Source organism: Trachurus trachurus (genome assembly GCF_905171665.1).
Source record: "Trachurus trachurus genome assembly, chromosome: 9".
Classification (NCBI taxonomy): domain Eukaryota; kingdom Metazoa; phylum Chordata; class Actinopteri; order Carangiformes; family Carangidae; genus Trachurus; species Trachurus trachurus.
Genome location: NC_139895.1, coordinates 12,013,627 through 12,029,262, shown reverse-complemented (window position 1 = coordinate 12,029,262; position 15,636 = coordinate 12,013,627). Strand labels below are relative to the sequence as shown.

At 41.6% G+C, this 15,636-nt stretch overlaps 2 protein-coding genes across 3 annotated transcripts in view; both read right to left on the bottom strand.

Annotated features, from left to right (window-relative positions):
* The window catches only part of dapk1 (death-associated protein kinase 1), a 103,679-nt gene extending 96,748 nt beyond the window's left edge, over positions 1-6,931 (bottom strand). The window contains exon 1 of the mRNA XM_083979151.1: positions 6,838-6,931. Within this exon, the coding sequence (XP_083835277.1) occupies positions 6,838-6,899 (62 nt within the window). The 5' untranslated portion in view covers positions 6,900-6,931. The remainder of the gene's footprint in view (positions 1-6,837) is intronic.
* Positions 6,932-10,755: 3,824 nt separating this feature from the next.
* LOC310991503 (phospholipid-transporting ATPase ID-like) overlaps positions 10,756-15,636 on the bottom strand; it is a 49,777-nt gene continuing 44,896 nt past the window's right edge. The window contains exons 28-29 of one of the 2 annotated variants that reach the window (XR_014595630.1): positions 14,449-14,876; positions 10,756-10,885 (exon numbers count right to left, since the gene is read on the bottom strand). Coding sequence is in view for 1 of the 2 variants with exons in the window: in XM_083979228.1 (XP_083835354.1) it covers positions 14,547-14,876 (330 nt within the window). In the remaining variant the exon portion in view is untranslated. Of the gene's footprint in view, positions 10,886-10,960; positions 14,877-15,636 lie in introns of those variants that run through there. The other variant, XM_083979228.1, reaches the window with a different exon arrangement.

The following is a 15,636-nucleotide window of genomic DNA, read 5'->3' as shown; positions in this document are numbered from 1 at the left end:
AAAAACTCCCGAGGCGCCAGATATTCAACATCCCAACATATGAAGGCCCAGACTGGTCCAGGTCGTAAGGTGGCTCGACAGAGATCTGGTAAAGCAAACGTTCTGGATACTGTGAAGACCTCAGATGTCTTAAAGAGGAGCTATGTAAGTCCGGTCGCTTTTTCTGCTGTTTTGCTAACCCTCCTCCTGGCCATGTGCATTTGTTTACAATGAAGTCGGCAAGAAATCAATCAATAGAGCGGTACATAAAGTTGTATATCATATACAATGTTATGACGTGTATATTTGTGTAGTTTAATCCGTCATAAACAAGAGATTATGGGTTACAGGGCATGTGTCACGGAGCCTCCATTCTCCAAGTCATTTATCACAATTACTCTGAAGTGTTTTGATCAAGGTAAAAATGTAGCATAGTTAAAGCTACAAATCCTGCATAGTTGCTCTTTAACAAGTGGTTCCAGATGCTAGAAACACACAGAATTAGATCAAATCAAACTGCACACATGGATCAAAAATGACGGTTTCAATCTCTCCCGAGTGTATTTGTTGAATCCTGTATCCGTGCAGCTTCTTCCACACACTCCCTTCCTCCCTCCCTCCCTCATTATCCTGCGTGCATGCTTCACTGTGGCTGGAGACTAATGAAGGTTAGATGCTTGGCTTCACCAGGCTTCGGCTCTATACGGTGCACAGACACCAAAGGCAGCAGCAGCACCGTCAATGAAAAGGAGAAAGTCACTGCTTGGGTGATTTCCCAATTTCCCCCCTCACCACCAACACCACCACCAACACCATCAGCACCATTTAGCCAAAACCGAATGGGCCTCATTCCAATTCCAGCCGGGGTCGAGGCCGGAGTACAGTCGGATCAAAAGGCTCTCTTTCTTAAAGCGTGCGAGGCATTATAGAGCAGGTCATGCCGCTGTAATCTAGCCAATGAATAGACAGACTGGCAGGCTTTTATCATAAACTAACAGTGGCTTTTACGAAAGTTCATCCGAGTTAATGCACGTTGGGGCGGAAAAAACTGAACAAGAAACTGGAGGAGCTGTTTGTAAACGCAGCATAATAACAGTTTTAACAGTACACTCTAAAAGGTAACAACTGTGCTTACTTAAATCATAAAAGTGTACTTTACTTATCTGTCCCTATCCTGTTGACTTAACTCATGGAATGTAAGTATGTAGTCATTTTTCCTTAAAGAGGTTTGAAACTAAGTTCATCTGAGTAAACTGGACTCGTAACATTCTGTTGCTGGAGTTAACGCAGAGGTTCGGCAGTGCACATGCGCAGTAGAGCAGCACAAGGGAAGTTTCCAGAAGCTGTGGACAAAAGCCTTGGAGGAACACCACATTTTCTGGGTCTCTTGGTAAGTTATTCAAAGTCTTTTGTCAGCTATAATTTCATTACTTAGCGTACAACTAAAATTTTGGCAGGACATTTTTTTATGAACATGGGAAATATCTCTGGAGGTAGGCTAATGCTATTGTTAGCTAACATTAGCCAAGCCAGCTAACTAAAACCCACATGTCGACTTGTGTTGGAGCAGCTACAACAGGGAGAGAGAATGTAAAGGAGTGAGAAGACAGAGAAGTGAATGTGTGATGTGCCATGGTTTGTGCTAAAATATAAATTAATTGTAATGTACCATCAAATTATAATGCAACTTAAACATGTGCTAGGAGGGGTAATCATAATTGATTGTGTTTGTGATTGGGTTGTGTTTGTCTTTCAAGGTCTTTGCAGAATTCACAAGAGTGGCAAGTAAAGATCTTGTGCGGGACTTCTTTTAATAATTGGAAGGACACTTCAGGAGATCCTTTCCCAGGTTGAAACAAAGGTAAGCACTCCTTCTCATTTTATATTTAAGTGCAGGGAATCGTGCAAGTTGTTCCTTTCTGACAGTGTTCTAGTTTACACACACACACACACACACCCTGCTAGTTTCCACACACACACACCCTGCTAACAGACATGAAAGTGATATTGACCTCATAATCTAGCTCAGCAAGCAAATACATTCCCTAACATGTCAAACTATTCCTTTAAATAACTTAAGTTGGAAAAATGTGATGCAGTTTCTTCAGAAAATGCTTTTCCATATTTATTTGCTTTTTCTTTTCCTGTTTTCCTCAATTGTAGACCGATGATGTCGAAGCCTTGAGGACTGCTGTCCTGCAATGTCTCCATTCAATGTCCCATTTCCTCGGGGATGATGGAAGTGACTTTTCCAAAGTAAGTATTTCATGTTACACACTGAAATGAGATGCTGTCGTTTCAGGTGTTATGGGACGTTTATGTATTTATTTTTTTAAGTATATTTTGGGGGCTTTTTATTGCCTTTAATCGACAGTACAGTGGAGAGAGGGACAGGAAATGGGGAGGCGGAGAGGGGGAATGACATGCAGGAAAGGGCTGCCAGATGCGGGATTCGAACCGAGACTGTCTGCAGTGAAGACTGTAGCCTCAACATGGAGCGGCAGCTCTACCAAAGTAAGCTAAACGCTTTTAACCTTCCTTTGTATCTGCAGGACACCGACACCATTGCAGACATCACTCAAGTCCCTGTTGGAGTCTTAACTGTCATACCAGAAGACAGACAGCAGCCAGGTCCACATGCTCTGCACCTTGAACCCTCCAGCATTGCTATCATACTGGAAGGTAATATCGTCGTGGATGACGTTGGAAGCCATGCACAAGCTTTTTGTGTTACATTTGGACTAATATACGATCTTCATTTGGATGATCCAAAAAGACCAAAGAACACATTTGACTTCATTGTTGACTTCATAGGTTGTTAGGAGATATCCTTGGTGTATTTTATTGTGTCATTTGATGACAGAGTGGCCTTGGCATTTTGTTTCAATAAAAGAAGTCTGCAAACTTATCATTCTTTGTTCTGCTTGCTTGATTTTTTTAGTGCAATCGGTTTCCTAGATTCTACTAAGTAAACACAACTGTTCAGTTAAGTCTGACTAACTTGACTTACTTAAGTTGGTATCACTTAGAAAGATCAAGTTTATTATACTTAGTTTTTTAAAGTGTGAATAACTTCACTAAATTAAGTGAATACAACTAGATTTAAAGTAAACTTAACAAGTAGATATGAAGTAAACTTAACTTAAGACTATTAGTTAGAGTTACTTACCTTTTTTAGTGCAATCGGTTTCCTAGATTTTTTTAAGTAAGCTGAACTTGTCATATTTTAGAGTGTAGAAGAAGCATTAAAAAGTCCTGTAGAACAAATTCAGCCGTGTCAGCTCCTGTCAACTGGCTGTGATTAGAGCGAGGCCAAACTCTGGCCGAAATAATGAAGGGATGATGTTACAAAAACCTACAAGGGAAAAAAGCATCACTGGAAATTGGCCAAAACTCTCTTTAAAACCATGTTTACATATCATTTGAGTTGTTCCTGCATAAAAAACACCAGTCCAGCTCTGGCTGCAGCTTTACAGCCGATGCAAAACATGTCTCCCACAGACCGGCCATTTATTTCTATTCATGAGCCTGAATGTCTCTTTAAAATGTGGACGCACCACAACTCTTTTTTTTCCACCAATAGCCTACCTATAATCGTTAACTTCTTGCTTCTCATAACCGATACCATTTTTATAGTTTATATACACACCTGAATGAGTAAAGATGAACATCACAGCGCTGCCTCTGACTTAACACAATAATATATCCACATATGACCCTTCAAACTTGTGTTTGTTTCAAATCAACTAATAGTATAGTAGCTATATATTAGTGGACAAACAAACTGAAAATGAGCTAAATCAAGGCAGCGTTGGTTCATTATAACTGGCTTGAGTCACGTCATTATCGGACTTCTCTGTGTTTATTTTGGCCGGTAATCATCTGTACCGATAGTTATCGTGCATCCCTACTTTAAAAGTTGGCTCTCGCTGCTCAACAACTGCACTTTGCATCGATGGGATTTTACAGATGATCCAGGCTATCAAACGTTAAGCAGGTTATATTTAATATTTCATATTAGGCAACAGACTAAAACCTTTCCTCCCCCACGGGTCATGTATAAATCTTCTGTCTCATAAGAGACACAAAATCCCTTCAAAACTGAACTTGTGCAACACACAACAGTCTGGGCCGAACCTCTCTCTCAAAATACCATCTGCCTTTATAACAGAACTGGGAACTTTTTTTGTTTTTACAAGAAAGCAAACAATAACAGTACTTTAACACTTCAGAATGCTAGAAAAACTTCAACGATAACCTGATTTAAACTTTCCTTGTCCTCCACAAAAAGCCACAATAGAGAACAGATCCTGGGGCTGGAGTGGCGACCAAATGAGACTATCACACTCACACGTAGCCGTCTATTTACCTCCAGCCAGAAATTCAATCCCATTACACAAAGCTCCCCAATCGTCTCTATTACCCAAAGTAGCATAGAGAAGCAGCTATGGCAACTTCAGCTCTCTCTCTCTCCCACACACACACACATGCACACCGTGTAAGGAAGGTGAGTGTGCTAAAAGGAGAAGCGGTGTTGCCAGACAGGCCCTGGAGAGCAGAAAACAATTGGTTGATTATTACCAACATGGAGTACATGTGTCACTTTGATAGCCACACAACCTCACACAAGATCCGTTCCCATATCTCTGACAGTTATACGAGACAGCAGCAGCGGCCGCAGCAGCCGTGATGTGATGTGATGCAACTGTGCGGATAAAAGCAACGCAGCCTTCGTCCACCTTTAACTGCTCAATAACCTAGTTTTTGATCCAAGCACCTGTAAAGAAAAATTGCACTTAAAGGGACTATGAGGATTTTTGGATGTGTTTCCACACCAGATTTCCCATGAGCCTCCGCGCGCATGGTGAAATTCTTGAACCGGTGCGAAAGACGGACGAAAGGAAAACATTTGCAAAGAATGTTTTCATTAATCAAGAACGAAAGTCGGAGGTTGGAAGACGATCAGATACCGTCGTAGTTCCGACCATAAACAATGCCAACTAGCGATCCAGGAAACCGAAACCAGGAAATGCTGGGCGAGTCGACCACTAAATAATAACATCAAAATAACTATAAAGGCAAAACGATATATTTATTGAAAATGGACCCATTAACAAGTGTGGGTAACGTAGGTTCATCCACATTAATATGAGACTCTTTTATAACCAAAAGCAAACTCCTCGGGGTCTCTTTAAAACAAAACCACCACCAATTTTAACACATATACCTTTCTAATTTGAGCAACTTTCCAGATTAAAACACAAAACAAAAACATCTCTCCTGTCAGATCCATGTCATCAACACTCATGCACCTTCCACCAAACACAGGCCGCTGAGCTAGGATGCAAATTCTGTGCAGTAAAAGACGCAGGGGGTGATAACGTCTACACACAAACCCCCTCCCTCTCCTTCCCCTCCCTCCCCTCTTTGCTATAAATCCTGGATGAGGCAGCTACAGTAGACGCTCCCCTCTTCATCACTGACAACGATCATGCATTATGGACTGCATTAATCAGAGCCTATCAGATGTAGTCCGACTCAGAGACAGAGAGAGTGAGAGAGAGGGAGAGGGAGGGGGGTGGATGGATGGATGGATACATGGGTGGGTGGGTGGGTGGGTGGGTGTGTGCATGTCCTGGCTACCACTCACATTTATAGCACATGCATGTGCGTGCATGCTTGAGTTGAGTCAGAGTGTGCATTAGCGTTTTGTATGGACTATAATGTCGTCCGTCCGTCTGCAGCAGATATTCAGGACGATTATGATGATGTTTCAAATTGGAGCCGCAATGATGATTAGTTCAGTGATTCCCGACCTTTTATGTGCGACAGACCCCCCACAATCACCACCGCCTGATACACACCAGCCTAAATTACCCTTTTATCACACCCATTTGATAGATGAGGTGGCTCCATGGTATTTCACTGCTCTGCATGAAGCCGGCGACTGTGGTCATCATCAAGTCTGCTGAAATTGCACTAGAGAGACATCACCATCTTCATTTTGGTGCTTTTTTTTTTATTATTCTCTCATGTGTTTGTTATTCCACTGCTCTTCTGCACATCTAACTCAGTCAGAATAGTGGAAAATATGAGTCAGATGACCGTAGCTGGCCTGTTATTGTGACAATAAGTATGCCAAAGATCAACATTACTCACATCTGTAATCCTGTTTTCCTCCAACACACAACTGTGCCTCAGATCTCAGATGTGTGAGTGTGAGTATGTGTTATGAAATCACAATTTTTCCCATTTGATTTCCAAACGATCTGAGCTGAGCTTCAGACGAGTCGTTCTCGTACGTGCCCTTGGTGTCTGCAGAAATACCCCCCAGGATTAGCTGATCCACAGCGGAGGAGTCAGCAAACACTGTATATTTTGACAACTGCAGTTATTGCACAAGCTCAAGACGCCAGACACGTGCACAAATGTGACGATTTCTCACCTCTCTTTGTCGTTTTTTTTTTTTTTGTGATAATACAGTTGAGTGCGATTGGATTCAGAGCGAACAGCAGCTCAGACAAAACTATTGACCACTCTCTCTGGTGTTCTACAGACCAGAACGATTTAATAGACCATGGAGATAAACTGCAGATTAATCAATAGAGAAAATCATCATCACTTGCAGCAGCAGCAGCACCAAGTGAGAGCATGCAGTGGTGTTTGTTTGTGTGGACTGTCTGAATCCATGTGTGTGCAGAGTTGTGGGTGCAGCATGGCATGGAAACAGTATATTGTGTAAGACTTTCAATATTTTGTGATTTAAAAATGAGATAACCTCCATCATCAGCCATGAAAGAGGGGGGAAGTTCAGTTCACATATCTACATATTATGAGGAAGAAGGAGAATCAACTCACCTCCCCAGCTCGTCTCGGATTTCATAAAATTCCTCAACATTTTCCTGGTTGAAAACAGTCATGATGTCCAGGGGGGGCCACCACCACCGGTCCTCTTCTCTTACCCCCACCCCCACCCACACCCACCACCACCACCCTCGTTACTCCGACCACCACAGGCTCGTCCACGGACACTCCAGTCCACTCCACACCGGCGTCTTCTGCGTCTTCACAGCGGCACCACCATCCCCTACCGGTCTGGGCTACAGGGTTACAGCCAGCTAGTCCTCCTCCTCATGTTAGGGGGGCTTCCTTCCTTCCGAGGCGGCGGAGGAGAAAGGGAGTGGAGAGGAGAGGAGTGGATAGAGGGAGAGAGAGAGAGGGAGTGGAGGAAGAGAGAGAGAGAAAGAGAGAGAGGGGAGGGAGGGAAGGAGAAGGCAGAAGCGTTAGAAACCTGACTGGTCCGGTGGTGTAAATGGTGTTAGGTTCAGGGTGGGTGGGAAAGAAAGGTGGGTGTTCAGTCAACAAAAGGCAAAAAAACACAAACTGACGGGAGATGAACCTGCACCTCCAGGGCGACGTCACGACTCCTGGAGGTGACGTCACGACTCCTGGAGCTGCTCTTTCCTCCCTACCTAACGTAACCTAACGTAACCTACCTACCTACTACTACTACTACTACACACCCTCTTTCTGTCACTCTTTTCCCAGGTACTGGTGCTCAAAGATAATCGCAATATAACCATAAGTATGTCAGCAGTGAGTGCACCACGTCCACGGACTGGTTAGGAATGCAAATAACCCCCCCAGGAAAGCTTGGTGTAGCCATGGGAAACACGCCAAACCTCCTCCTCTTCCTCCACCTCCACCTACTCCTCCTCTCGGCGAGGAAAATGACTGCTGACTGCTGAGTAAAGTCATATCGTTAAATCCTCCTCATAATAATTGTAATAATAAGGAGGACCCGTCCGTCCGTCCGGGGGACAGGTGTTCAGTTCAAACCCCGGTTTAACTGTGTTTCACACACACAAAAACACACTCACAACCCCTTTAAAAGATGAATTTAACCACCAAACCGGTGAGCTTTTCCTCAATTAAAACCCCCGTTTTATCTCCGCGTGCAGCCTGGGATATTCAGACTCATCAACAGTCACGTCAGCTACGTCAACGGCTGCTGCGATATGTTACCACTAACAACAACATAAAAAAAAGAAAGAAGCAACTGAGACAAATTGTGTGGTGGTGGTGGTGGTGGAGGAGGTAAAAGAAAAGAAAAAGAAGAGAAAAAAGGCAGTGAAGTATCTTACAGTTGTTGCCTACCGCTCTCTGAAACGTAGCCGAGATTTCATGCGTGTTTTGCGGGAGCCTACTAGGCTGCGTGACCCAGGTTCGGCTCACCACCACGGAAGACAAAACGGGAGAAACGAGCGTTAACAATGTAAAAGGCAAGTCTGGTGCCGGCGCCGCCTTCACGGTCTGTGGGAAATTAGACCATTCAGGTTCTGAGTTCGGATTGCGGTTTTGTATAGTTCAGGTTTTTACCGTCTACTGACACCAGATAGTCATAATTGAGGGGAAAAAAGATACACATAAATATATAAGCTTTGTGTTGTCATGAGGCATTTGTTTGGTAACCGGGATGTTCAGGAAAAAACGGTGCTTTCGCGATGAGAGTTTGAAATTACCGATTTTTTTTCACGCCGTAAATGCAGCGTCAGTGCAAGTGAATTGGTGAAGCTGCTTCTGTCGCACGAGGGCAGCAAAGCTTTCACTTTTATTTTAATCACAGATAAACAGAGGAAACCCTGGCACAGTTTCCTAATTAAAACGTGTTTTATAACTGGGTTTTTTTTTTTTTTTTTTTTTTTTAAAAAAATCTCAAGACCCAAGAGACAAGCCAATTTTCTATTCTTACAAAGAACCAAATCTTTAACCAAACTTTAATCTATAAAAATATCATGCTATACTTTCTTAAAATCCTTTCATGTCATACCCTATGGTATAAGATAGATATCCTCCTTTTTAGTCTAATATTCTTTCTTCTATTTCTTTCAATGCTCAGTTTTGGACTTATAGGTTTTTGCCGATTAAACAAACATTTTTTATTGAGTGTTTAGAAAACACCTAAAAACAGCTACAACAAAAACTTTTCTCATATATCAACATATTATTGCATCAGGGATAATAAACCCATGACAATACAGAGGAGGTCAGAGCACCTTTACCTTTTGATACTTGTGTAACATTTGGATTTTTATATTGACATAAAAGTTAAAATGCAAGGCTTTAAATATTTGCACACAGTTGAATTTGTTTTTTCTTTTTTTTTAAACCTAGGTAAATGATCTGCACATTCACCTTTCACCAGTGCACAAAGTAAAGGATGATTCAACGTCACTGCAGTTTTAACCTGTTGCTTCAGTGAATGAGTGACACTATCATGATATTGAATTTGAATGGCTGCCTCGGGCGTTACAGTAAATGATTCAGAGAGAAACCATCCATCCATCCATCCATCCTTTTATCCATTAGGACATTATCTAAAATCCCCTCCAGCGCCACGGGTGGCTTGGGCCTAACCCAGCATGCACTGGGAAAGAGACAGGTCACACACCCTGGTTGATTTACCGAAAAACAAACTTTGCAAATTAGAGCAGGAGGCCCCCCGGCTGACCTTTGACCCTCTGGGACTCATTATGACTTTGATTTGCATTGTACGTGCTCAGTCAAGGAGGCGAAGCGTTGATCTGCTCCGGTCCCTCTCAGACGTTGTCACTGTAAAACCTGCTTTACTCTCTCAACTGAAGGTTTTACTGGAAACAGCTGCTGCACCAGCATTTATCTCAATGTCATATTAACAGGGGATTTACTGTATGTCATATGACACAATGTGAATATCTATTCACACAAACAAAATAATGTGTCACAATTATGCCATTTTACATACAAACAATATACCATATTGGAGTTTTAAAGCCAAATTGACATATTTCTCATCATTCACAAGGCTTTTATTTTGAAATGTAAGTCATAAATATGGTTTTGGCCCTGCATCTGTTTGAACGGTGACAGTCCAGTCGCAAAAAGCAGCGTCAGAGGGCACGTAGTTTCAGTAAAAATAAAAAGTGCTGTCGACCAATTTTGCATTTTCATGTTTACATTCTTGTGTGTGGAGGCGTTCAATGACCATATTGGACTGAAAAATGTAAAACTTGTTTGACTAACTCGCCCTGCAGTGGATCGTATTCAAATGCAATAAGCAAAACATATTGAATTTACATTTGCATGTGGCCACACTCTGTCGTGGGTTACAGAAGAAAATGAAAATGCAATTTTCTAACAATTTGAAAATGAAAGAACTAGTATAATAGGCTGCAATAGTGTCAATTTTGAAGTTTATTTGGCACATTTCAGTCTGATGAAGGACGGTGCTGTCGGGTGCAGTTGTGACAGGTGAAGCTCATTTCCAGAGCATCAGCTTTAACATGTTGCATTTGAGCCTTTGTTTTCTACAGTTGTGGGGTTTTAGCACAATAAGATTCTTTCAGTCTTACATACTTAATTGGAAACATCAGATATGTGTGTGTGTGTTTGTAGTTTGGCTGCTGCTGCTGTGGTGTGAAGGAGCGTTACACCATCTGCTGGTGATGAACGGTATTATACAAAACAGGATCCGTGTGACTGACTGGGTTTACCTCTTTCATTACGTTGTGTGGACTGTGTTGATACCTTCAAAAAGCACTTGAAGCCTATTTTATTCAAACAGGCATTTGGTTAATTTTGGGGTTTTATGTTGCCCAGTTCCATGTGTCTTTGTATCTATGCTTTTCTCGTGTTTTTTGTTTTGTTCTGTTTCTGTGCCATTGTTTTAACATTGTGAAGCACTTTGTGGTTTCTACCTGTGAAAGGAGCTATATAAATAAAGTTTCTTCTTCTCCTTTTACTAATTAACATCAAAAATATCCAACAGCACAGAGGGAGAAGTTTGGAAGAACCGGTCTGGAGGAGACGGGGGCTCTGGGGGGAGTTGGGGGTCCATCGGGCTGAGCTCCAGAGATCCTGAGTGGAGCTGGAAGAAATGATTTAAAGTATCACGAGACAAGACGGGTTTGTTGATCTTTTTTTTTTATTGCAGTATAAAAAATGTAAAGTACAAAATGATACAAAATGGATATTAGGTCAAAAATCATTAGATGTTTTTAGTCATTTTTGAGAAATAGTTACAGCTTCAGTCATCGGGGGCAGGAGATATAACGAGAGGAGTATTGATAGATATTGACAGTTATTAAGTCTTCATGGCTGCCTTTTATTTTGAAAAGTACCACAGTAATACTGGACATTTTTTTCTGCATTAACAGGAGATAAAGGTTCGTTTCTGCAGATCTGTATGATGAGATCATTTTTTCTTTTGCACATTTTAACATGTTTTACTAATGGAGACGAACGGCGGTCATGTGACCCACATACATGAGCTGTGTGATTTGCATATTTATCTTCAGCTGTGGAGCCGTGTGTGTGTGTGTGTCTGGATCAGAAATGGTTGAGTGAGATATTTCCATTTGGAGAAAACAATGAAGTGTGTTATCAGTGGCGAACAGCGGCTCCATCACACACACTGAACTCCAGCATCAGATTCTGTTTGATAAGATGCAGTTTGACTGCGACGCACAAAAAACCTTCAAAATAAAATAAATCTTTGGTTCGCCAGCAGAGTTTAGTACATTCATCACACTGTGGGAACAAACATTAAAACTTCTTCATTATGTTCATAACGTCAATGTGTTTACAGTTTAAACTGAACTTTAGAAACCATGAATTGCATAAACATGGACACCAAATATTAAATATCATTATCACTGTGCAATTTAAGGAACCTAATTCATTTGGACTCTTTTGTAAAGCTTCACACACACCAAATAATACATTATACGACAGCATGTTAGGGTCATTGTAGGTTAAAAAAACAACATAAAATGGAGATGTAAGAGAGGGAGAGATTCATTTCCAAGTTTAGAACCGAGGATTTTCACATTTAAAGCCAACAAATCTTGCATATTGTTTGACATTATAAAGTTAAAAAATGTCAATTTCAATGTCACGTCTTTACACTTTGCATGGCTGCAGGAGCCACAGGCACCATGATGATGATGATGATGATGATCTACACAGTGACTCTGGCATAAAATATGAAGTATTTATTTAATGCAACTGAAGAGTTGAGTTTCAAGTATAATGCAAACACACTGTCCAAGTGTTGACATGTTTCCTTCCTTGAAAAAAAAACAAAAACAGGAACAAACAAATAAAAAAACACCAATTTGCTGATCAGAGAACATTCAACAATGAACACTGCACTTTAAAATGACTCAATATGCTGTTTATGTGCAATAAACAGCAATTTATTAGCCTGAATTTGCCTTTTGTGAAGATATTTTATTGAACACGGCTTTGTGTTTTACTGTTGTTTATGTGTTTATATCCGTTTAATATCTTTTCTTACCAGCTTGTTTTTGAAACATCCTACCATGGCCCTAATACGCTGTCGTAAAGTTGAGCTTCTGCTTCTATCACTTAAACAAAAACCCTGACTGTATAAAACCATAATAACACAACGTTTCCTGTGTTGCATAAAACCATGGTTATTCTTATTTCCCATCATACATTCTGGTTATTATTATTTCTGAAACATCTTTTAACATTAAGGCACCTTCTGAGTTTTCTTTTATTCCAGGTCAAGTCGATACAAAGCTAAGATAATAAAAGTAAAAAAAAACCGCGACGATATTATGCGTAACACGTAACAGTAGTGAAAGCAAATTTTCTAATAACTGCAGAGCACAATGTGGTAAAATATGTGATATACTGATTTTTAAAATGAGGTATGAATCATCAAGACGTGTGGACGAGCATGAACCCTAACGTGTCTGTGGTCGGATTTAAAGACACCGTCCGGTCGACTCTGTAGTGTGTGTGTGTGTGTTTGTGTGTGTACAGTACGATAAAACCTCTGAAACACAGGTAGATGCTGGTTGGTTGATGTTACAGCGAACAACAGGTTAGTTCCTCCACAGCCGTGCAAAAAAAAAACACCCTCAAACAGCAGCTGGATGATGGCGACAGACAGAGACCTCGTGGTGCGTTTGAGGCACATCCTGGTGCAAGTACTGAACTAAACACAACACGTCCACAACGTGCGATACAGTCGGGTCACAGGTTAGAAAAATCATCCTGCAGAAGATTTGGTGCCACTTTGTAAAAAAGAAGTACTTTATACACCGTTTAGCAGTTAACTAACGACTAGTTAATAAATCGACACAGGAGGAACGCGTTTCAGCTGATCGAAGGCAGATGGACGGTGAACCTGACACTCTGCTCGCCACACACCTGCACAATAAGTGTGTGTGGATGGATAGATGGATGGATAATGCTCCTATATTACACAAAATAGTTATTTAGGTATTATTATAGTTTTTGGTTCTCGCTACCCTGTTTCATACGATTTTTTTTAGATATAAAATACCCTGTATACTTTAAAATTACATTTTTATGTGTTGTAACTTCTGTGGTGATGTGCAGTTTAAAGAACCGTTTCATTTCATTTAGTTTTTAGAGGCCGAGACACTTTATGGTTTTCTATTAAGTGTCTTAAGTGTTTTTTTGTTGAGATTATTTTTTGGATGTTTATCATCTGTGAAGTCCTCTCTTGAGATTTATTTGTGACACAAACAACCAATGAAAAAGCTTTGAAGAGCTGGTTAAAAAGATAAATTAGGGACAAGTTGCACAAGGGAAGACCACATTCTCGACAGCAAGTTTTCACAACCTGATGATCCGACAATAACTGCTTCTGTTACACAATAACATTTTGTTTGACCGATAACAAAACTTTTACTTGCGATTTATAATCCCTTCAGATATAAAGTATGTCTCGTTACCCAGTGGCACCGATGATGATTATTATTTAAATATCGCTGTCACACCTGTGACACAGACGAGTTACATCATCGTCTGCATAGTTGTTGAATCTCAGCTTCATTTAAGTCTCAGGAAAACAAAATACAGTATAATGTAAAAATAAAAGTCCATAATGTCTGTTTAAAAAAAGATGGATGGTCCCACGATGCTGAATATTGTTTTTTTTTTCTTTCCTTCTGTTTTTTGCACTACTATTGAGAGTAACAACGTTTATGATCTTTCAAACATCTCCCATCTGCCAAAGTGCTCACTGCTTTAAACAGCATCTCAGATAGGAAAATAAAAAAAAGGTACAAAAATTCAAATGCAGGTTGTCTCGTCTGTTCAAAGCCGCTGAGCCGCCGCTGCTGCATCTGGACTCCCAGAGTTAATAAGAGTCTGGGAGTCTGTAAACATGATGACATGTTCTCCTTCTCATGAAACACGAACACGTTTCCGTTCCCTTCTGTGTTTTTTTTTTTTTTTTTCCTGCTGGAAGATGAATCACTCTGTGTTTCTAGTGTCAGAGACGTTTCATTCACCTGTTTGCTCCTCATGAGCCATGTTTGACATGAGCACTCACGATAAAACTCAAGTCTTCTCTGCACCGATCAGAGGCAGCTGCTGATTCTTACCGCAGCTTCCTTTGATGACCCTTCAAAATAAAACGTCACATACTTTTCAGGCCACGGGTTTGAGACACGGGTTTTGGAGAAAGCTCTGGAGAACCCGACAGAGACTCAGCGGTCCGGGTGTCGTGTCGCTCCGTCTGTCCGTCAGAGCGTGGAGTCTTTGATCGTCCTGTACATCTGCAGCGACGTCACCACCACGTCGTCCGCCTTCACGTTCTGCGGCCGCCCCGTCGGGCTGTATCCGGCCGATCGCCCCATGGGACTGAAGCCCGTGGTGGCGCGGCCCATGTTCGTGAGCCCCGAGGACCGCGACACGGCCGGGCGCCGCAGGAACCGGCCGGACGTCACCAGGTCCCCGTAGCCCTGCGCGTGTGAGAAGGCGTAGCCTGAGCGGCGGGAGCTGGTGCGGCGCATGCGGGTGCGTCGAGCCGGAGGCGAGGGCGCCGGTTTGGTCCGTTTCACCTTGAACATCACCTGAAAGTTTGGACAGATGGTGAGAGGCGAAGTGAGAGGAGTTTGAATCCCAGAGGTGAAAACATACAAACCTCCAACTATCATTGTTTGTTTTCAAGATTCAAGTTTCACTTAAAGGGATAGTTCAACATTTTAGCAAATTGGCCCATTGCTATAATCCCTATAGTTTTAGCAGTAGGTTCGTTATCTTTAATTGTCGGTGCAAGCTGTTTTTAGAACGGCGGAGCAGAGCCGCAAGCTGCTCAGAGCTACGCTACGGAGGCTCATGGGATTTCTTGGTTTCCCTCATCAAACTCATCAAATACACAATCCAACAACTCCAAAACTCTCTGGTGGACAAGTTGTGACCTGCACATTCACCACGCTATGAGATAATAACAGAACGTTACCAGACAGAGCTGTTCTAGAGGTAAATACAGAGACTGCTTGATGAAAAACTGCCCCCAACGGGAACGTGCATCAGCGGTTTTGCATGAATTTACCTTGAAAACAACTCAATCTCGTAACGTTCTGTTTTTATCTCATAGCGTGGTGAATGTGCAGGTCACAAGCCTCCGTAGCATAGCTCTGAGCAGCTTGCGGCTCTGCTCCGCCGATCTCAAAACAACATACACCAATAATTAAAGGTAAGGAACCTACTGCTTTGACTATAGGGATTATAGCAATGGGCCAATTTGCCAAAATGTTGAACTATCCCTTTAATACATATATAAACATAACTATCTATATCTATACATATGTAAAATAAGGAATAAAATAA